This window comes from Cebidichthys violaceus, unplaced genomic scaffold (genome assembly GCF_023349555.1).
Source record: "Cebidichthys violaceus isolate CVI_PGR_0920_01 unplaced genomic scaffold, fCebVio1.0.p SCAF_21, whole genome shotgun sequence".
NCBI lineage: Eukaryota > Metazoa > Chordata > Actinopteri > Perciformes > Stichaeidae > Cebidichthys > Cebidichthys violaceus.
In genome coordinates this window covers 4341251-4365852 of record NW_027176384.1, presented here as the reverse complement: position 1 = coordinate 4365852, position 24602 = coordinate 4341251, and the positions used below count along the sequence as shown (strand labels likewise).

General features: G+C 42.2%; 1 protein-coding gene across 2 annotated transcripts in view; it reads right to left on the bottom strand.

The window, feature by feature from the left end:
* Positions 1-15176, bottom strand: part of ano2b (anoctamin 2b) — a 67030-nt gene extending 51854 nt beyond the window's left edge. For both annotated transcript variants that reach the window (XM_068716992.1, XM_068716993.1), the window contains exons 1-2: positions 14790-15176; positions 11575-11970 (exon numbers count right to left, since the gene is read on the bottom strand). In XM_068716992.1, coding sequence (XP_068573093.1) covers positions 11575-11970; positions 14790-14822 — 429 coding nt within the window. In that variant the 5' untranslated portion in view covers positions 14823-15176. The remainder of the gene's footprint in view (positions 1-11574; positions 11971-14789) is intronic.
* Between the last annotated feature and the right edge of the window lie 9426 nt (positions 15177-24602).

Genomic DNA, 24602 nt, shown 5'->3' with positions numbered 1-24602 from the left:
ACCGAAGAAACTAAATGATGCCTTCAAGTTTACAAGCAGAGATTACATTTTATGAATGTAACTGTATGTATATGACACATTTTATTAGGTTTATTAGTTTTTTTGATTTTACCTGCACCAAGTTTACAGTTGCACTCAACATTATTTAACCCCCATTGCAAATTAGGTTTATTGTCAAAATGTACAAACTTTCAGCTGTTTTCAATGAACAACTCAAACAAGAACAATTTAAATAGCTCAACACAACTAATACTACAAGTGGTTTCTCCTAATTCAACACAAAATGCCACTTTTAATGACTTCTGCAGTCTCAAAATGATTCAACCCCTTCATGACAAGCATCTTTAGTACTTAGTAGAGCACCCTTTTGCTGTTATGACCTGATGCATACGTGATGCGTAGCCAGACACCAGTTCTGACAGCGTTCCTGAGGAATCTTAGCCCATTCCGTTTGATTGCATATTAGAAATATGGGTAAGTCAAGAGAATTGTCCAAAAAGTTAAGAGAAGAGATCATTGCCTTGCACAAACAAGGAAAAGGATACAAAAAAATATCAAAGGCATTGAATGTTCCTAGAGATACCATTGGAAGCATAGTTCGCAAGTTTGTAGTTAAAGGAACACTGGCTACACTACCTGGACGTGGCAGAAAGAAAAAGTTATCAACGGCTGCCACCAGATTTCTGAGGAGGCAGGTGGCAAAAAACCCTCGAGTGACTGCAAAAGACCTGCAGCAAGACCTGGTGGCAGCAGGCACTGAGGTTTCAGTTTCCACAGTAAGGCGCATACTAAATGCTGAAGGTCTCCATGCCCAAACTCCAAGATGTACTGACCAAAAAGCACAGGAAAAGTTGGCTCCAAAATACTCAAAACTATATGAATAAGCCACTGAAGTTTTGGGATTCTGTTCTGTGGAGTGATGAAACAAAACTGGAACTTTTCGGGCCTATGGATCAGCGGTATGTCTGGAGGAGGAAGAATGAAGCATACGCTGAGAAGAACACCCTGTCTACAGTGAAGCATGGCGGTGGCTCGGTGATGCTCTAGGGCTGCTTTGCTTCTTCTGGCACTGGAAACCTGCAGCGTTGTGAGGGCAGGATGGATTCAATCAAGTATCAGGAAATCCTAGGAGAAACGTCATGCCGTCTGTGAGGAAGCTGAAGCTTGGGCGTCATTGGACCTTCCAACAAGACAATGATCCCAAACATACCTCAAAGTCCACCAAGGCTTGGTTTCAGAAAAAGTCCTGGAAGATTCTAGAGTGGCCGTCTCTCAATCTCTGGTGGGATTTGAAGAAGGTGGTTGCAGCACGCAAACCCAAGAATATTAGAGAGCTGGAGGCCATTGCCCATGAGGAATGGGCTAAGATTCCTCAGGAACGCTGTCAGAACTGGTGTCTGGCTATGCGTCACGTTTGCATCAGGTCATAACAGCAAAAAGGTGCTCTACTAAGTACTAAAGATGCTTGTCATGAAGGGGTTGAATCATTTTGAGACTGCAGAAGTCATTAAAAGTGGCATTTTGTGTTGAATTAGGAGAAACCACTTGTAGTATTAGTTGTGTTGAGCTATTTAAATTGTTCTTGTTTGAGTTGTTCATTGAAAATAGCTGAAAGTTTGTACATTTTGCCAATAAATCAAACTTGCAATGGGGGTTGAATAATTTTGAGTGCAACTGTAACGATCCTGCGTGCACTGCCAACGAGTGGTAACCAGATGTTCTCTAACGCATCCCTGTGCATCCGTGGTGTAGCGAGGCACTATAGTGGCATGGCTGTGGTAGAACGGGCCACACCCAGCTATGTTGTTGTTGGGTGTGGTCAGAGTTTCAAGAGGTTTGCACCTTTTAAACCCACAGAGGCCAGCGCACCCATGTCTTTGTCAGTGGGGGCGTGTTGTTTGAGCTACCGGTGAAACAATGAAATAGGATCCAGGAAGTCCAGTTGGATCAACAAATGAATGCGTCGTTAGAAGAGGTGTAACAATGCATCCATCTGGATTGATATATATATTGATTCAATGATCAACAAACCAACATCATCGGTACAAAGTGAAAACATCAATCCGTATCATCATCTTCAAGATGAGCCCTTATTTTGAAATTCCTAAGGCACGTCAAATCCTATTGTAGTTGCTTTTAGTGAGCTGATATAAATGTAACTGGTTGTGTTGTACGGGCACATATATCGATCGTAGGTCCCCGAACTGAATCAGAATAGTACTGTGGCAGACTTTGCGTATCAGCAAATCACTGTCCAAAAAAACCCAATAATATCTATCTATCTAGAACAGGGGTCTTCAATGTTTTTCAGGCCAAGGACCCCCAAACTGATAGAGAGATGGAGCAGGGACCCCCTACTATATATATATTGTATAAAATTGCGTTTTGGTCGAGTTACAAAACGATCAATTTTCACTCATAACAATGTCCATACTCTTGGACAGGAGTTGCAGTGTTTTAGCCAGGAATATCTTGCAAAAATGATTCCACAAGGATTCATGGGTTAGGGTTAGGGTTAAGTAAATGTCGTTTTTTAGTTAAAAAAAAATGTTTACAACGGTATCTTCTTTTCAAATAATATTGCAGCGTGCATCCTTGTGTCTGGGATCTTAGTCAGCTGGGGACTGAATAGGCTCTCAGTCAACCATGGGGGACCTGACAGAGCCAGCGTGTAACATGCGGCCTCGTGATTGGCAGAGCAGCGATAGGGGCGGGTCCTCCTCTTTGTGTGCAGGAGGCTTGGAAGGACAGGTCCAGGCTAGTCTCGTGCTGTGAGTGAACCAGTGCCCAGTTTGTGTCGCTGAATGTGTGCATTTCTGACTGAACGATAACATCTTCTACCTCTATTTATCCATTCGTTGGATTCATGTTAATGTGTATTTAAAGACATTTAAATTTGTGAAAAAAAATAAAATAAATTTTAATTGTCTAATCAACAAAAGATTTCGCGGACCCCCTGCAGTACCTCCGAGGACCCCCTAGGGGTCGCGGACCCCCTGTTGAAGACCTTTGATCTAGAAATAGATTAAGGCCAAATGAGCCATACATCCTAATATAATCACTGCTAACACACAAAATCACGGTAAATACAACTGCGGAACTGTATCTCACACAAGTGGTATTTAGAGCAAGTGTTTCTCCAAATTAGACTACATTTCCCAGAAGCCCTGTTGCTTGCCTCCCCTCCTCCCTCTGACGGCTGACTTCCTGATGCTTATTGTAATCCCAAAATTAAGACATTAGCAATTAATAATTTATGTTATATTTCGCCTCTGCACCTCCTCACTTACTTGCACCCACCTCCAACCGACACCCATTATATTCTACCCACTAGTTCACATTCACTTCTCTGCTCTCTCGCCCCCTCTTTCCTTCTGCTCCCTCCTCTCCTCCCTTCCTCTTTATTGCTCCATCAAAAAGCAGGGGATATAAATACCTTTCAGCCTGGAGAAGGTTAATTAGTAGAGGGATTTCCAATTAGCTCTTTATCTCTGTAGGGGGGGGGGGAACTAGGACGCAGCCGGGGGCGTCTTTGGATGGGGGGGGGGCATTGAATATGAGAAGGTGATCGGGCGACGGGATGGCAGAGCAGAGAGTGAAGTGGTGAGAGGAGAGAGAGAGTACAGAGGAGTGTGGTTGGTGAGAATGAGAGAAGAAGGAGAAGACGGAGGGCAAGATGGAGACTGCATGGATCACACAGAGAAAGGACTAATGAAGACAAAGACAGAAAGAGAGACACACCCCAAGACAAATATGGCATGGAAGGTTGTTATTAGTACAAGTTATGAACTGGGTTGAGTTGAGCTCCTCCAGACCTGCAGATGGTCGGTTGTGGGGATTCACCGACAGTATTCTACAACCACAGGCTACCTGTTGCATCACAAAAATAAACACACGCCATCCACATCCACTCACCAGATCATGCAAAGCAGTTACTTTTAGTGCATTGATAGCAGGAGCAGCCATCACCACCACCCCAAAGCATATACAGTTGTGGTCAAAAGTTTACATACACTTGTAAAGAACATAATGTCATGGCTCTCTTGAGTTTCCAGTTATTTCTACAACTCTGATTTTTCTCTGATAGAGTGATTGGAACAGATACTTCTTTGTCACAAAAAACATTCATGAAGTTTGGTTCTTTCATGACTTTATGGGTTAACAGAAAAAGTGATCAAATCTGCTGGGTCAAAAATATACATACAGCAGTGCTAATATTTGGTTACATGTCCCTTGGCCATTTTCACTTCAATTAGGCGCTTTTGGTAGCCATCCACAAGCTTCTGGCAAGCTTCTCGTTGAATCTTTGACCACTCCTCTTGACAGAATTGGTGCAGTTCAGTTAAATTTGATGGCTTTCTGACATGGACTTGTTTCTTCAGCATTGTCCACATGTTCTCAATGGGATTTAAGTCAGGACTTTGGGAAGGCCATTCTAAAACCCTAATTCTAGCCTGATTTAGCCATTCCATTACCACTTTTGATGTGTGTTTGGGGTCATTGTCCTGTTGGAACACCCAACTGCGCCCAAGACCCAACCTTCGGGCTGATGATTTTACGTTATCTTGAAGAATTTGAAGGTAATCCTCCTTCTTCATTATCCCATTTCCTCTCTGTAAAGCACCAGTTCCATTGGCAGCAAAACAGCCCCACAGCATAATACTACCACCACCGTGCTTGACGGTAGGCATGGTGTTCTTGGGGTTAAAGGCCTCACCTTTTCTCCTCCAAACATATTGCTGGGCATTGTGGCCAAACAGCTCGATTTTTGTTTTGTCTGACCACAGAACTTTCCTCCAGAAGGTCTTATCTTTGTCCATGTGATCAGCAGCAAACTTCAGTCGAGCATTAAGGTGCCGCTTTTGGAGCAAGGGCTTCCTTCTTGCACGGCAGCCTCTCAGTCCATGGAGATGCAAAACACGCTTGACTGTGGACACTGACACCTGTGTTCCAGCAGCTTCTAATTCTTGGCAGATCTGCTTTTTGGTGGTTCTCGGTTGACTCTTCACCCTCCTGACCAATTTTCTCTCAGCAGCAGGTGATAGCTTGCGTTTTCTTCCTGATCGTGGCAGTGACAAAACAGTGCCATGCACTTTATACTTACAAACAATTGTTTGCACTGTTGCTCTTGGGACCTGCAGCTGCTTTGAAATGGCTCCAAGTGACTTTCCTGACTTGTTCAAGTCAATGATTCGCTTTTTCAGATCCATGCTGAGCTCCTTTGACTTTCCCATTGTAGCGTTTGTGGGCGTTTGTATCCAATGAGCCCTATTTAAATGGCCTCAGAGAAGTCACCGGCTGTAGTCACTCATAATCACTCACAAGAAGTTAAGAGGCCATGCTATGAAGCTCATTTCATTGACACAACTTTCTAAGTCACCAAAATTGCTAATTCATGTTGCTGTATGTATATTTTTGACCCAGCAGATTTGATCACTTTTTCTGTTAACCCATAATAAAGTCATGAAAGAACCAAACTTCATGAATGTTTTTTGTGACAAAGAAGTATCTGTTCCAATCACTCTATCAGAGAAAAATCAGAGTTGTAGAAATAACTGGAAACTCAAGAGAGCCATGACATTATGTTCTTTACAAGTGTATGTAAACTTTTGACCACAACTGTATGTATTAAGAGAGCTATGAAATCCCTTGAGGCCCAAAAAGCATTTTCCCCACAGACCACCACTATAGAAGAGACGTTGGCAGGACAGCTCTGCGGTTCTCAGCGCCAAGGCTATGGCCACGTATGTGACGTCATCCCCGTGTATAGTCTGATGTGCATGTGCAGTGGGCTATACAACGCATTAGCAAACCAGGAAGCTAACTTTCTTGGCTAATGTGCTTGCCATTAAGCAATTTCTACTACAGTATACACTAATATATCCATGCCTTTCGTCAATAAGACAATGGATGGTAATTGTTTATCATGGTCGCGGTACATATCATGATACAGTAATTGTTGGTAAATTCAATTAAGAAATGGTTTACAATAACATACTGTACCTCACAACATTTGATTATGTTATTTATGATAAAATTAATTATTTGGAACTTCCATACAAACAAAAAAACAGCGTCCTCACGTGAGACAACAAGAGACTCACAACAGTAAAACTAAAGGTCTTTCAAATTGGAAGTATTAAGGTTCCTCCAATTGTTTCAAACTAAATTGTATGTCGTAAAAAAATGACACAGACAGGTGTAGTACACACAGGGGAGTGTTCTCGTGCTCCTCCTGATACTCTAAAAAAGGTCCCAGCTCCGCTCCTCGAATTAACAACTCGCCTGGATTTAATCAAAAGTGTTCTGGAAGACGATGTCCCTCAGAGATCGAAGGTCAACTCGATAATCCTCAGACACAGTCAACAAGTTTGACATTTACGCATCCAATTAACTCTGAAGTCAAACAGGTTGGACACAAGAAGAAGTTAGGTCGGTACAACGCCCACATTAATGAAAATATATATACTTCAACAACTTAAATATGTTTAAGATATCAATGTATTTATGCAGTAAGTAAGAACTGACTCTAGAAAAAATGACACAATATCACAACGTCTTGATCTTTGTGGACCTGGTCGTTGATAATAGCTGGATGGTTGGTTCATTCAGTGCCACATTTTCAACAAAGCCAAACTGAGGAGTCCTATTCAACTAGGCTTAATATATTTAAATGCTAAATGATAGATTTGGGTGGAGTGACATGGAGTAAAGGGAGAGTTGGGGTTCGTCATTCAATCCTAGGCCCACAAACAGTGTGAACCACGACCTTAGATTAACAATGATCCCTAAACAAATACCACAACGTCGGTACGCTCCGTCTGTGATGTAGATTTATTTATTTGAAATGAGTGGAGAGAATCTGTTTCCATTGCCTCATTCTGGTGCAGACACATCCCCCCTTTTTTTTTGGATGCTGGTGCAAAAAGTTAAAACTATGTTTTTGTTTATTTTTGATCCATCATTTTATGATCTGCACGCAGAATACAGTGACAAAACGCATCCCCCCTTTTGTGATTATATCCTTGTGAGCAATTAAGTGAGCGGCAAACCTACAGTTATTATCAGACAATGTTCCTTCTCTCAGCCAGCGCCGCCTCCAACCGCAATCTAGCCGATGGAGGGAGTGTAATTATGTTTGTCAGTCATCATGTAAGAGTACCCCTCCACACTAATGAGGGATCCTGGAACACAAGTCTCCCCTCTTTCTGTCGGGCTCGCTCAGATTCAATCTACCCCTCAAATCCACGATATGAGATAAAGAGCCACCAGTCAGTCAGCTAATCTCACCCTGGCTTAGGCTCCGTGGCCACACTGTCAACAATCTGATTATTGCTAGCCCGCAGACCGCACACACGGCCAACTGGCTACCAGCCAGCGCACACACACGTCCGCACAGTCTCATGTATTAAGGGAAATAGGCACAGAGCAAACCCTAATACTGTACAGTGGTTTAAAGTCCTACCGTCCGGCATTGTAAGTGACGATAACTTTTCCCTGAACATTGTGAGTCCACTGCTCACCAGATTGTATCATTGTTCCTATTTCTAATACCTAACATACCTAACAAAATGTGCCTCCAATGCAGCAGCTCATTGACAGGAGCAACAACAACACAAGTCACTCGCCACCCGATCTGAACGTCCTGGCCGGTCTGCTGCTGCACATGTGCAAACTACAATTACACACCTGTGGTTAAACGCTGCCGTGCACCCGGATGGGTCAGCACACAAAGTCCTGCTCGGCTGAACGACGGAGCTAACAGCTAACAGCTAACGTTAACCGTGGTTGCGTTGAATTACATTGTGACGCGTTCAAGCTCCGTCCGGTAGAAAATCTGCACCGGGCGAAGGGGAATTATAACCTGACTCTATCACTCGTCCGTTATCTGAACCGCTTGTCCTATTCAGGAGCTGGAGGCGGTCCCAGCTGACATTGGGCGAAGCCAGGTTACATCATGATGCGTTCAAATGTAGTCTTGTAGTTTTTGGCGAGTTTGTTTGAAGGAGATGCTTTCCTCTCTTAGGGATATAAAAATTCACAAAACAGCAAGACCATTTCTTGCAGCTTCCAACAGCTGACACGAGAGACTCCTCTCAGTGTAAAAGCCAAAGTGCAGCAGTAGTTCATTTGGTAACAAGTGGAACTTAACTACATTTGGACAAGTCTGTGGTTACGCCTGCAGCCCCACTACCAGAATACACACAGCACACAGAACAGGTGCCAAGCGCCTACTATATATATACACACACACACACACACACACACACACACACACACATACACACACACAGAAAGCAGGACTTAACTACACACTCTCACGCGCAAGCAGCGGTTGCAATGTAACACACACTCGCATCGAAGCGATTTGCACATGTCAAAATAAAATTACCCGTTTCAGGCTTAATTAGAAAATCGATGCAGAGAGGTCAGCGCAGCAGCTGTGTTGGCTTCAGCCACCGGAATTTAAGTCTGCCGGCTCACTATGGAGCTAAATCCAGGTCAAAAGTTTTGATCATTTGAAAAAATAATTTGAACCTGAAAGTTCAAGTTATGGTCTTGAACATTGAAAAATACAGCAATGTATTCAAAATAAAAATAAGTGAATGAAAAGTATTTTTGGGTTGAATATAATTTTGATTCAGTTCTGAATTTTTTTTGAATAAATTTATTTTTTTCATTTTTCACTTTCATATATATTTTGATATTTGAGGTCTTGTATTTTTCAGTTTCAGATTTCATATTTTCAGATTCAAATGGTTTTTTTTCGGTTTCAAATCTTTTTTTTTCACTTATTTTTATTTTGAATACATTGCTGTATTTTTCAACGTTCAAGACCATAACTTGAACTTTCAGGTTCAAATTATTTTTTCAAATGATCAAAACTTTTGACCTGGATTTAGCTCCATAGCTCACAGGCCCTCACGTGGACACCAGAATAAACACAATCCCAAACTGTTTTTACATTATATGAGAGGAAGTGACTAACTTATGCAGGACTATCGCCAGTCTTTACGGTGTCCACAGGATCATCACAGATGCACACTATTGGCTATGAACATTGTCGGTTGGAGGTTTCCTTTGTCCTAAGACCAAGTGTTTGCAGCTGAATGACTCACCAGACTTTTTCTCCATTGCTCAGGATTGCAGGTGTGGTGCAGCCTGCACCAATTTATGCATTTTTGTGTGTTGCCCTGGATACAAGCTGTTTCTGACACAGTGCTCACAGGCCTAAATACCACCTCTTTTATAGTATTATTATTATTCTGGGGTCGGTTTTTAGAAAGATTTGGTGTTAAAAAAAATCCTGTCATGTTTCTTTTGGTGAGCTTCGACTTTGCTGGTGTACTTTGTCCATGTTTGACATCCTATGCTGCCACTATTTCCCCAAATATGCTTTCTATAATTCTACCTTTTTGTTATGTCTTTATAAATATAAATGTGGCAAAACCATTCTACTATTCTACTATTAATAAACTATAACTACATTTATTTAAGGCTTGACCCCTTTGCCCAGGAGCCCAAGGGGTCTAAACCAGAACCAGTGTGTGAATAAAGAAGCCATCATGGACATTTTCATGGAAAAAAATCCTGAATTAACAATATATCTTACAATCCCAAGAGAAGCTAATATTTGCTCAAGAGCTTGATTTCTTAGAAGCAAACGTTTAGTTTAATCCAGCTTTGTTTTGGTTTGAGGTGGAGTCATTGGGAGACTTGTGTCTTTAAGTGAAACGGTACTGTCATTAAGTCCGTCGACATTGCGCAGGCACCTCAGGTATTCAGGTATTCAGACGTAAAGTCCATTCTGATCTGCTGGACGTGGCGAAGTTTCTCCAGCATTAGCTGAACTGATTCACGGATATAATATTTGATAAATCTGAAACGCATTCAGTCTGGCTATGTGGAGACATTCCGGAAATTGCGCCTAAATTGCACTCACGTCATTCGTCATAGGTTTCTCAGTGCTGGATTAATCTTAACAGGCGGGACATTTTGTGGGACATTTGCTTCCATGAAAATAAGGCTCTCGTGTAAATTAGAGGTTCTTGCAGGATTTTAATTAATATTGAAAACCTTTTACAGAATTACCGAGATGATTATCTTGTTAATTAAAAAGAACAGAGCAAGTTTTTTCATTAACATTTTTCTCAGAATTACTTCATTTAGAAAAACAGAAAAACTTTTCTGTAGGATGATTAAACCTTGTGCTCACCATGTCATTTGGACTGACTCTGCCACTGGTCATTTTAATCAACTATTGTCATATAGCATGGTGAACCTGAAGTGTAATGTAATGACCCAGAAATTAGGGTTTGGTGGTACTGTGGGGAAACAGATCATATCTATCAGATTTATATGATCTGTTGTCACATTTGTGGTTGAGAGGAAATACTTTATTCATATGCTTTAACTGAGTCTGAGCTTACCTGTGCATCAGATTGTATTGATATACAGTATGTTGGAGGTATTCTGTAGATTTAATGAGTGACTTATGACACACACTGTTAGGTGGTGTTGCTATTATTTTGTCCAACAGCAGCAAGGTGTCTAAGGAAGGCAGAAAACGACGGTACATAAAACGTAAAAGATATATTTCAAAGTTGAATAGACAGCTCCTCGTGACACTAGGCTCTTTCCGGCGTAATAGCCCCCTTACATCCTCAACAACACATCCAGTGAGTCTCACCCACCTCTTTCCTCTACTGTACCATCTGAGCCAGGTTCCCATGTAGGCGCTCACCTCAAATAGCTCAAGACGGAGTTACATCAGATCCTGTGTCAGTGTTTATCTTGAAAATTCCTCTAAACTCAAGCGTACAGGCTGCTGGTTAATGTCTGATATTATACTCCTGATTGCTTCCCTGGGTATTGTGATCCAACAGATCAACAATCTTGATTAAAACACAATGCTTTAGCATCTTTATACGCTGACTGACCAGCATCGTCTACTTATGCTCTATAGTTTACTTAATGCTGCACAAATCAATGTTTTTAAATTCACAATAGGACAAAAGAGAAACAAGAAATGTGAAAATTGTCTCTCAGTGGGGCGAATCCACGGAGAACAATCCCCCGACTCTGCGGTTCCCCTCAGCTCTAAGGAGCGTTTGAGCTTCTTTCGGCTCACTGCTTTGGTTTGAAGGCCTGCAGCTTTACTGTTTTTCATCAGCGCTGTTTTCAGTTGCAACACGCAGATTTTTCTCAGCAAAAAAAGTCAAACACAAGTGAACACAGAGGAGCGTTTAGCAGCTAAAGAAAGATAATTATAAGACAAAGATAATTCCCTCAGGAGTTGGTGGGGATCAAAACAGAGCAAGAAACAGCACTTCGTATGAATGTTAATGTTACTTCCTGTTTGTAGGTTTAATTGTTTCTTAACCTGATCACCGTACTAACTAAGGTGATAACACGTCAATGTTATGCTGTCGCTAAATAGTAAAAAAAAAAATCAATTAAAGCAGGTTTAACTGTTGACTATTAGTTAATGTCAAGATGTTTGTTTAACAATGCCTTGGAGAAGCGAAGAAGGGGAGGACATGGACATTTGCGTGGCCATACAGGCACACTCACCTCTCTGTCTCTCTCTATCTCCAGGCCGGCCTCCAGCAGGCTGGCCTCAAATTCCTGCCTGATGAGACGCATCTCGTGGTCGGCGGGCTCTGTTGGCTCACTCCCTCCCGCATCACCGAGCTCCATGAACACCTCTCCGACCCGCGCAGCCTCCCCTCCCGGCGAGCTGCCGCCTCTCCCAGCCGCCGCCGTCGCTGCATCCGAGCCCACCGAGGGGGGAAAGTTGCCGTTGGAAACGATGGACAGCCTGTCGTGTGACACTGAGGTGCTGGCGCGAGACCTTATGGAGCCGTGCCGCCGCTGGTGGAAGACCAGGACGTAGTCAACTTTCCGCCTGCCGTCAGAGAAGTAAAGGCCCTCTCCGCTGCCCAGAGGGCTTGAAGGTGGGCCCACGACCTGGAGGGAGAAATCAAAAGAGAATGTTAAATATACAGTAAGCTGCACTGCAGTGGCACCAATTGCTGTTAGAGAAAATCTTCTGTTTGCATTCATCATTTCAAGGCCTGACGATCAATCTAGCTAATACACATTGTTTAAAAAGCGCACGCACAGAACCTTTACGCAGCAGTGGCGTTACGTAAGAACCGTTTGAATGAACTTAAACATCTACTGTCAGCACACGCAAACAGAAGTGGCTTTCGGCAGGTTCTCAAAAACACTGAAGTGAGAACCTTCAGCAGCAGAGTGGGCAGTCAGCTCACCTCTGGCAGTTTTATTCTTTATTTAGACAGAGGGAACGTAGAGAGGGAGACTAAACACGTAGGACACAGGAGGGAATGCTCTATCGGCTTTGGGCATGATGAGAGGGTGTTTTTTACTTTCTAACAGCAGGTTTCTTACTTATCAGCAGGGCAGCTTGTTGTGCCTTTATGCTAAGTTACATTCTACTATATTTGTTGGTCACAGTTATTTTGTTGAGACAATAAATAAGGCAACATCACTTACATAAATTAGATTCATAAAAAGATGGGCACATGACCAAGTTCCACATTTAGTAGACCAGGCTAGCTTAATGTTTCAATGTCACTGTCACTGTGCAGTAGCTTTGCCATTGAAACAGAATAAATGCTAGCAGAGGTGGCTTTATCTATGCTTCCAAAATATGTTTTACATGTGTGGGAAAATTGATCTTTTAACCCTGCAATGACCGGCCACTTGGGCGCAGCAGTGACAAGTTGCGAACACAGCATTGACATACCATCATCTTTTAAATCGATGTGGTGAACTTGTTAGCAAGCAGTAGCGTATGTATACAAGCCAGGAGTTTTTAACATGAGCATTCTTTCTTTTAGCTCTGTTTTTGGTCTCCACCGTGGTCTTGTCCAACTTCCAAGGGAAATATCGGTCTCTTTAGTGGCTAAATGCTACGCTAGGTTCACCAGCTAGTTTCTGACTGTGTCTGTCTGCTGTTTGGGTGCAGAGCAGGTAGTGTTCGGTGGCTTTGCAGAGTTTTCTGCGGCTGAAAACGACACTATGAGAGCCATGAGTTGTGGGCAGGACAGCAAAACAATAAGCCGATAACTTTTCTGTTTTTAATGTATTCATTCTTTGTCGATTTATCACTACAAGCAACCCCTTTCGCAACGCAAAATTGTGTCAGATTGTCATTTCATCCATTGTTAGCATAAAATATCTGTTGTAGAGGCTTGGTCATGTTTGATAAACTAGCTAGCAAACAAGTTGAATCAACTTCCCACTACAGAAATATGGCCATAATGCTTTGTGTTGCTTCCAATGCCACATGAGCTAAAATATTTAAAAGATCCCCTGGTACCCATGGTCCTCCAACGCAGGTAATTGCATCTATTTAGACTGATTGGACCTCTTCTAAGGCGTGCACACACTGTGCCTGATTGATATCTTCCTTGCACTCTTTGGGTAAAACAATCTACACCTTTAGAATATTTTTACATGGGTTGTGCCCAAAACCATGGCATATATAGAGAAGGGCGATGCACTGATACTGATCAGACATCTTTGCGTCCTATATTGATTCAAATAGCTGGATCGGGTATTGATGTCAATACTGTAGGCCCACTTGGTATTGAATACCATTATTTAATAGATAACAACTCAGTACATTTCTATCTATGTATCTATTTGTTACATTTTGTTTTACAAAGTTAGGAGAGCAATAATGAAGTCAAGCCTGATGTTGTCTTACACATAAAATAATGATCCAAAACGAGGCATAGAGCTTATTAATTTAACACTTGTATCGGATCAGTACTTGGTATCAACCCAAAAGAAGGAATCGAAAGTGCAAAAATGCTGACTCATTTCCAGGTTTTAGGACTCATTCCTGCAATACTACTATGATTTACTACAAAATGTACTACATTTAATGTTTGGCATTTTATTTGATTGTGTGGAAATCATGCCTTATATAGCGCACTCAAAAATCCCCACATGTAAATACCTCTCATGGAATAAGCCATTGAGTGTTTTTTTTAATGAAGAATAATAAATGAGTGAACCTGGGAGTGCTTTTAGACAGTGTGATGACCTCACATAATTCCTATCATAGCTCCGCCCAAGTGAGGTCTAATCAGCAAACGTGTTCTTCAAACAATTAACTGTAGACTCAGATAATGTCAAAACACATTTTGAATATATTAGTACCTGTTATCAATTGAACTAGATTCACTGTGACTACTGTCTACTGTCAAGTTAAATAGTAATATCCACTAGAAGTTTTTGGAAGTTCTCCCCAGCTTGAGACATACATGTAGACTATGCTAACTATTCACTTCTGGAACTTTCCCCAAAGGGTTTTTGTCGGCTGACACTTCTTCATAAAGAAGAATATAGCAAATATTCCCAAATTTGTGTAACACCTAGCTAGCGCCATGTAGGTTCCCAAGCGGTCGTTTTGGTTAACACAATGTTACCTGGAGGTTGTCGGAAGGTTGCAAATCTTTTACAGAATCTCACCTGTGTTTCCTCATGCCGTAAAATATTTCGTTGTCGGGTCGTATGTTGCCTGTATATTGGGGGTCTAACAGTCTCAACATTAGTAATTACAGAAACACTTTCTGAACGGCGGTTTAGAGTGAGCTCACCGTAAACAGTACCGCGGAGTTTGCAACAATGTCGCCAAATGTAAAATGACTGTGAAGAGGATTAAAGTGGGTCGCGAGTCACAGAAGCTAATTAAACAAAGCACTATTGAGAGAAGCAACAGAGTGGCGGCGGAAGGATACGGTTGTACTTACAGGGATCTTGTCTTCACTCTGGGAGATCTGCATGTTGCGCTTTAAAGACACACGGAGGAGAAGAAGAAGAAGAAGAAGAAGAAGAAGAAGAAGAAGAAGAGGAAGAGGAAGAAATAGTAGAAGTAGAAGAAGAGAGGGAGTGAAAGTTGGCGGTTCTCGCGGATAAAAACAGCCCTATTCATCATCACCACCTTCATCCCCATCATCCCCGGATAACACCTGGGGTCACTCCAGTTAGTCCGCGGTCCAAGAGGAGCGACGGCTCATCTGCGCAAGAGTTCATCGTTGTTGTCAAAGAAAGACGTTGTCAGATTTAAGAGGCTGTGCGTGTGGACTGATCGCATGCTGGTGATACCCATCTATTCCACTGTGTGATCTGGAGGCTGGCTGCGCACCGCCGGCGCTTTTGGCACGGAGCATCCCACGCTGTAAAAAGTGTCTGCCATTCGGTTATGATGCTGAGCATCAAAAATGACGTTTTGAAAATAAAAGAAAGAACACCTAACTGGTGTGAATTGAAATGATTTCTCTGTGTGGTTTCTACGTTCTAAATACAGTCTGTATTTAGAACGTTGGTTTCTGATATAGGTCACATCTAAAATTACCTTTAACAGTAAAAAATTAAAAAGTTGATTTGCAATCTAATGTATTTTATAATACAAAATACAAATATGCTCTTATTTCGAAAAATGGCAGATTAAGATGGTTATCTTTTGCAGTGTGGAGAGAGGGAGCAGCCTTGGTTGCTCAGACAGCCCACTGATGTAACCTGGAGAGAGATTTCCTATCCATAATCACAGAAGAAACCAAAAAGTACATTCCCATTCAACGAAGCAATTAATGGCAGCGTAATGTTGTATAGGAGACTATATTTCTGTCTTCCTCAGAATGAGCATTCATCACAAGGCACCGCTAACCACAAACCTATTTCTAATATCAGCCTTCATCCTCCACTGAAGTCTTTTCCCTAAACCAACTTCAAACTTGAACTCACATGTTCACACTTTCTGCTCAAAGGCACGTTCAAAGTTGGTTCAAATCTCCCAAATATCTGAGCTGCAACTTTTATTTTGAAATACTACAACAAGAACAAGCATCTTGAAAAACACATCTCGGAGAACAGCTCCTTCCATCATAGAAGCACATTAAAAGTAATTTTAATGACATTTCTTCTATTTTATGCTAAGTCATAAAATGATGCAATGCAATGCAATGTATTACCCATGCAGGAAATATTACATAATTGACTAATTTTTACAAGTTGCTCCCAGTGTGTGTGAGTAGTCTTTAACTAAAAAGAGGGAAAACAGCACTTTAATGCGTTTTGTTTTGTTTTGGCCTATCAGCATACTTTCTGTGGTCCTTTTTTAATCACCTGCAACAAACTTTGCGATTCCTCAGCACAAGGCTCCTCCTTGCAATGGACAGGCTCCAGGATGCTGTAGGACATGGGTTCAAGTCCCATCCCGGACATGTCCTTGGTCAGGTGGTACAGGGCCTCGCTGTGGATGGAGGAAGACTCGCTGAGAGCTGTGGCCACTTGCACGAAGCTCGCGCCGTTGGTCCATACTTCTGGAAGACATTGATTTTGGAAACACAAAAGACTGCAACAAAGGGTTCAGCATCTTGATTGGTCATTTGGTCATTTAAGACCTCACCAGGAAACTTCATGCTGAGATATAACAATTTTGGAAACTTAAAGGAACTAATTATCCAGAAATTATGTCTTGTGATGTCAGTCAACATCTTGGACATGGAGGTAGTGAGGCGGTACATCTACAGACAGTTAACTCTGGGTAAATATTTCCCACCCAGGGACCACACACAGAAGTGAAACAGGGAGAATCTAGAGCCTCTTGGATGATTCAGCTGTATTGATTCAGGTGTATTTTCACATCTTGTCCTGTGCAGCTTTCGTCCATTTATCCAGGCAAAGACAACAATAAAATGAACATGACTATTGAATGACAATGTTCACACATTTGGTGGCTAATGAAAGAAAGGCCTCCTGGGAGAAAACTGGGAGAAACTGAATCGTAAGTTGTGAAGTGAACCCTGACCACCAGAGGTGAAAGCAAATGTCTCTGCTCCACAGGCCCACTCTTCTTCAGCAGTAGCTTGACATTTTGGGGGAATATGCTTTTGTGCTTTCTTGCCGAGAGTTAGATAAGAAGATCGGTACTACTCTCAAATCTGCCCATAAGATTACAGACAGTTATCTTAGCTTCGCACAAAGACTGGGAAAAGAGGGAAACAGCTATAGCTCATTCCATAGGTAAGGAAATCTGCCAACCAGCAGCTCTGAAGTTCACTGAGTAACACCTCATATCTCCTATTTAATTAAAATTTGTTAAAAAACAAAACAATAGGAGGTGGTATGGTTTTACAAAAGGTTATGGAGATGCTGGAAAGCAGATTATTTTACCTTTTACCTTTGGAGAGAGCCAGGCTAGCTGTTTCCCCCGCGTTTCCAGTCTCTATGCTAAGCTAAGCTAACTGGCTTCAAGCTGTTGCCCTATATTTGACGGCACTAATCCTCCTTCTCTTGGCAAGAAAGCGAAAAAAGCGTATTTCTCAAAATGTCAAACTATTGCTTTTAACAATGCCATCTAGATGTTCTTGAGGGGTGCCTTGCTCAGAAGCGCTTTGACATCCGTGATTAAGGTTTTTTTTTGTTGTGGGAGTTTTCCTATCAAACATAGGACCTCTTGGTTATGACACGGTCTCACGACTTCTGGGTTTTGAGGACCAACGTCTTTACCGCTCATTGTTATCTGGAGCCACAGATATGCAAAGTGGCCCGGTGGAGCTTTGTTTCACACTGTGCAAATTGACGCGTGCGTCAGTCAATCACAAACCCTGCCTCGAAGCACTTTACAAAAGGACAAGCCTACGTGGAGCCAACCCCTCAACAACCAGTCTCAAAGCACAAAGAACACAATATAATACGAGGAAAGAAAAAGCACAAGCTAGAAAATATTGAAAATGGTGTAAAAGTATTATTTTGTACACAATGCTGGGACGGGATGGCAGATTACTTGTTGCTCAATACAAAGCCAATGTTTGTACTGAGGACTGATTTTTTTCAAACTGTTCCTCTCAGGGGGGCGGGGTTAAAGTGCTGTGCTGACAAAACAGACAATTCTCCATCTTCATCAATCTGACTGCCGTGTTGTCAGGAGCCGCAACAGATTGACGTTTTTTTCTTTCTTTTGTGTAATAAGGTTACTATGTGTGTGTATGGTTATTTTAGGGACAGCTGTAGCCATAGTAACACACCGGGCCACGTGCTGTGCTCTCATTTCAGCACCACGCGCAGCTTTCTCTGTCTCTCTCTCTCTCTCTCTCATCCGCACGCAGTTTGTACAACATTGCGCAAAACATTGTTCATGAGCCATTCTCACAATGTCTCGATCGAAGCCCTTTCGACATAAAAGGAGAAATATTCCATGGCCACAGTTGTGTTTCTGTTCCTCACATCTCACTTGACAGCAGCATAGTAGCCTGGAGGTTAGAGAGGCAGGCCTGGAACTGGAAGGTCGCCAGTTTGAATCTGGTAGGAGGGGGAATGAATGAGAAAATCCCTCCTATATAAAGCAGGGCATCACAGATTAAAATTAGGCTCTGTTGAATGTTTCTGAATTTCAAAATAAAGTAGATCAACCAAATACATGTCGTCCAATTGGGAACGCTGATTTATCCACAGAGAAGAGATTACCCAAGTAGGGTTTGGGGGGACATATTTTAATTTATCTACTGTTTCATACTCTTGCTATGGAAATATTACTCATTGCATCTTGGGTAATCTATCTGAACTGTTGTAATGCTTACTTTAGTGTGGTGAAATATGTAAATTAGAAGTAATTGTATAAGACTGATATCAATTTTTCCTTTTTGCTCACAGGTTGCCTTTTTCACATTTATGCTGTTCTGTTATTAAATACAACACATTCCCTCTCACAAGGAGAGAAATTACTTCAAACGCAGACTGGCCAATCACAGAGCAGCATGGGTCTCTCAAGCGATGGTTTCAGTTTTTCTTAATTTCCGTATAAATCCTGTGGAGCTAACATTAGCAGATTACATTAGCCTCTATTTGAGCTATGGAGCTGTTTTATTCTATGAGTGGGTCCCTGTTTGGTTTGTCTCATGCACAAGGATGCTCATGAAACTCCACAGATCACCTTTAAATCAATATGTAAGTTATACAAGTGTGATGTGGAAACCTGAAGCCTCAAGTGCCCATGAACTGGCCCATAATGTTTTCAGAAACTTTATGTCAAGTAGTTAAACTCCTGAAATGAAAACATTTGCACGTGGGTTTTCTTTTATGACAGAGAAGGAGATGACAATTCAATCATTTTTAACAAGGTAATTGTTTCTTTAATTTGGAGGAAAAAACATATCAGATTGTAAAATGCCTTGAATTCTAAGCTGATTAATTTTATGTGTTCAAACATGTCTGGAGGGGGTCTTTAACTTTCCATGCAGCACTGATGGAACTTTCCACATGCGCTATTCCGGGTAAGCAAACTACGTAGTCTGGCTTGGATGCCAAATCAAGGCAGTGTGCGCAACAGCTGGGAAGTCATTATTGGCTATCAATCGGCCATCTCCCCATCAAGGATACGGTATTATAATGACTTTGGAACATAAAACCTCCAGGAGGCTCGATATTAAATCCTGACGTCCCAGAGCTGCCAAATCATTCCCCATGACGCAGTCAATATCGCCTGCCTGCATCGTGTCAAAATGTTTCCCCCCAGAGCAGCCCAGTGAAATGTTGACGCACGCACAAAGTCACTTCCTCTGAAGTCACCTCCTCGGCTCGGGGCACTCTCTAAAGAGCGAGGGCTGCTTCTTTTGGCCTCTCAGGGTTTATGAGAATGTTAGCACAACCCTGCTGTATCAATAAACTAAAAGGGCCATTTGAAATCAGTCTTCCTCGCCTCACTTACAGTAAAGCACAGCGGCAATCAGCCGTGCCAACTGACCCGGATTATTGCCCTGTCTGAGGTTTACTGAGAGGGAACACATGTCTAAGATAAAGTCATCCGCAAAAAAAACCCAGATTTGTTGTGTTCAAGTGTGGCAAAAAATAGTTCCTCACTGAGAACATCGAGGGGGACTACATCAGCACAGAGGGGTCTGAATGAATAATCAAATTAAAACTACAGCAGCCTCACATGCAACTGTACACCCTGTCTGCCTGTTGACGGCTGCCCCACGCGGCCTGCTGACACTGACACACACACACACACACACACACACATACATTGGGGGTAAATGGGAAAGGGACAATAGGCGGGTTACTCTACGGTGGTCCTGTCTAGTGTGTCCTTTTTGTTGGGTAAGGATACAGGAAGGACAGGCAGGACAGGCCTCACAAAGGAGAGTACTGCTGGGTTCCCTATAGGTTACCGTGGCACTCACCTGCACAGGTGGAGGAGGGGGATCTGCGGAGAGCCATTGCGCCTCAACTCTGAGCGGCTCCAGCTGAGTTGCCGGCCAGTCAGTCAGTCATGCTGGTTTGCCGTCAGCAGCAGGTGAGAGGAGCAACAGCAACACACGGACTCAGTAGTGCAATCCTCAGCTCAGAGGAAGCTTAGCTCTGCCGGGATAATGCGCTCCTCCAAATGGCTGACTGGGTAGATGTAACTCCACAACTCAGGGAATTACAGCCGCACAGAGACAAGCAGAGATTATTGGGCCCTCTAATGTGCATTACTTACGTGGCCTTCTGTTGAAGTTTAGCTGCAAACCTGTGGCATCTCAAGGGGTCCGCTGCATAGAGCTTAAGACCTGGCGTCCCAATGTAAATTAAAGTTACACAATGAGGAGGTCAAGCCAAGAAAGGGAGATGACGACAGTTTGCGTGAGGCACACGTGACCTGGTCTTGGGTGGCTGGTTCAAGTGTAGCATCAGCGAAAGTAACAAACTCAGGCTAGCAGCTGAAAATTAGAGCAGAGAATCAGATAATTCATCTGCAAAAAGATTAAGAAAATCAATCTAAAGAGGTTAAACTATTATAAAAAGGGCATTCCACACTGCTGCGAGACTCCTAGCAGAGACTAATAAAGTTGTAATTAAGACCTCAAATGTCAACACTAGCTTCCAGTCTGTCAAATTTAAATTTAAATTTAAATATACTGCTACTGTGTGACAAATTAATCTCTGCATTCAAAGGTCCACTTGATGTCCACTTTTTTTCAGATCCTTCAATTGCAATTGCAATCTTGTCAAGAATAGCAAATGGAAATGAAAATGGTGAGAGGTGCTTCAATATAAAAAAAAAAACCCTATTGATTTCCCAGATATCCCAGAATTAAAGGCACACTCCGGAGTTTTAGACCACTGGGTGCTTTTTTTTGTTAATGTCTTTTGTCTGAGATCTGGCACTAGTCCAGCGTTAACGTAAGCTAAACTGTCAAAATTTGAAGGCACAACAAATGCCCTAATTTTTGTAATGCTAAATTTTTCTGTTAGCTGCGTAAACATCTAATGTTAGCAAAAGAAAACATAGAGAGACATTAGACCGCGCCCACACAGGAGGCGTATACTTTTACCATACAGACATGTGTGCAGCTTGTAATGCGTCATCTTTTGTTATAGACAGAAACTCAATACTCTACAAGTAACAATCATAACAGATGTCATCACCACCAGTTTAATTATTTCAATGGTGCTTCTGAGAAATCATGTTATGTCTGTCATTTCGCCAGACGGCTCTCAATATTGCAACACATAAATCTTGGCTGCCGTTGCTATTGAAAATAAATTCTAAATCCATTGACATCGTAGTTGTAAACAAAGATTTTGCTGAATTCACGTAAAAAATTGACCCAGAAATCTGCAAATAGCAAATCTTTTTTCTCAGGGGCAGAATTTCAAGCTCAGTGAGTGGTTGTGTGTTGCCGAAATGCAGCTTGGGAGATGTAGTTGACTTCTCCCCCAAAGTGTTTATGCACACAGGCTTTGACCACCTTTGACTTTTAAAAAAAAATCAATTTGACTTTCTTTTCCATCGCTTTAAGGGAAGCAATGAATGAAATAAATGATCGACTTTGCTGCAGGGTTGCATGTTGCACATTCTACTTCCTCACAGTCTAATTGCTTGGCCAACCCCCTCTGCGACTCATTGTTCTACCTGATGGTAACTGATGCTATATAGAGATAGAGTGTGAGAGGCTGTGTCAGGTTGCACACACACCAGCACGCACACACCAGCACCACTCCCATGCGCCCTCTTATTCTGTCAGTAAGGGTATCTGATGTGGCACACAGACCGGCAGCGCCCACACGCACACGCACACACATACACACACGTTCGCTGCCCCAAACACACTTTTAATTCCAGGGTCCAGTTACAGCAGGTACAGATATGTTCATGGTGTTAAATATTAATGGCTGTAACATAAATGGCTAAGAGTTGTAATTGAGGAAACTGCTAAAAGGTCAAGTTCGGACTACAAGCGGCACAGTGGTCATGTCGTTGACCATGTTGTATAGATAGCACTTCTTAAATGTTGACTTGGAGAGGTCAAGTTCAATGTAAACTCAAAGGATGACATAAGTGTCAGCATGTGATCAAAGCAGGACCCTGTGGGAAGTGTAGATCTGGGAGGACACAGGTGTATGATGGGACGTCTATTCCAGAGGGGATGTTTACAGGGATTATTTCTGACTAGTGCACATCTGCCATGTTCTTACCCGCTCTGTGTTTTTAGAAGCACAATCCGGCTTTACTAAAGCACATTTTGCAATTGGCTATAAGACCTAAAACTCATTTTAGTTTTTGAAAAATAAAGCTTTCACATTTCAATGGATTATATTAGGTTCAGTTTTTTTGTATAACCACATTTATTTCAGATTGACCAGTGTTTCACCTCACTCTGCACCTTTCTCAAGTTTGTCATATAAATGTATAACTGGGTTTCTTGTTTGCTCTCTTAAAAAACGATATAACATTTTGGGAGACAAGTTTATTCACTTTAAGGCTGAGAGTTAGAAGTGAAGCTTTTAACCACTCTGACTCCCATGTTGTTAAATACCAACGCTTGGTAAGCGGCCCTAAGCTTCAACTGTGCCGCTCTTTCAGTTTCCACTTGCTACATGCATAATGTCTTTTTATAATAAACTTCCGTCTTCACAGGAATTTAGGTTTCAGCAACAAAACCACTTAGGTTTAGGAAAAGAGCGTGATTGACGTTTACTTCACTGACATATGACTCACGTCACTACCCAATGACTAGGAAGACCAGTGTTTATTTGACCCATCACCTCCCCTCCCACCTGCTCTGTGTGGACTATCTCGCTCTTTATACTACATCAGTTGCTCTCACCGTAATAATGAGGCAGGTGGGTTTACATTGGAGTTAGAAAGCCCGGTGCATCGGCATTAGGAGCAAAGAGGCACTGACCGACAGTCGGTGTTTGACGAGTTGGGAGTGAGACCGGGATGCAGTATCATGTGTATACGTACGGTAAATATAAGTTGTTGGCATGGCTCGAGTACAAAATTCACTTACCAACACTTATAAAAATCATGAATTAACATGTGATATCTTGTTAATTTAATCTGTACAAAATAAAGAATAAAAATTACAATTTGACATTTTACGTAGTTGACTGGGAGTCTCCGCTTCATCTTGTAAATGGTGTTAACTCACACTGCACGTTTTAATCATCCTTTTTGCATGGCTAGAACCTGCAACTTTTATGCTCACACTGTCCGGCCACAAGCGTGATTTTGTCCAGTGACAATTCTAATAAAGTTTCTTCAAAGATGACAACAAAAAATACTTTATAATCTGCATGTTCTGCAGCCAAGTGAAATTTTGCATCAAGGCAGTCTCAGTCAAGACTACAGCTTGAGCCACAACATGTAAAAATACACACTCCAATAGTACTATAACACGCTTAGTTCTGCTTGTAACCATTTGGCAACCTCCGATTTTGCCGAGTGTAGCCGATGCGGAAGTGTCTTAGAACTTGCATTCTCTCTACTGACCAGCAGAGGGCGACTCTCCTGGCTGCTAAAAGAGATCAGATTGTATAGAAGTCTATGAGTGGAGATATCTTCGTCAGACTGAATTCAAAGGCACAGCATTAAATCTGCATTTATATTCTTGAAGCCTCTTCAAGGCAGCCGCCATAAATAGACTGAAGTGCATCGCACCCACACATCATAATCATATGTACAAACAGCATATCAGCATTTACATTTACATTGAAGTGTATACACAATATTCCACACATACATGCACAATTTCAGTACTTGTGAGGACCGCCATTGACTAGGGGCCTTCCCTACACATCACCTGAGAATATGTGCTAATTCACTCCAATTAACCTCAACCCATGTCTTGACACTGAAAGAACCCCTTGGGGAAGTGAGGACAGGCTAGATTCTCTACCTACAGATTTCAAATTCAAATTGTCCCTCACGAACACGGAGTCACATACAGGGTACAAACGAGCACACACACACACACACACACACACACACACACACACACACACACACACACACACACACACACACACACACACACACACACACACACACACACACACACACACACAGTGATTTCCCCCGTCGTCTGATCTGGTTCATGTCTTCCTGGAGAGGAACCAGAGATAATAGAGGAAGAGAGCAAAATCGATTCTCGACGCTCCAGTTTCTTGCAGTTTCCTCCCACACTGACCTCACGCACACCTGTCAGAGCTGAGGGCGTCATTCCATAAAAGCTGCAGTGCACGTGAAACAAACGTGGCTTTGTGAAAAACACGGAAAAAAATAAATTAATAGA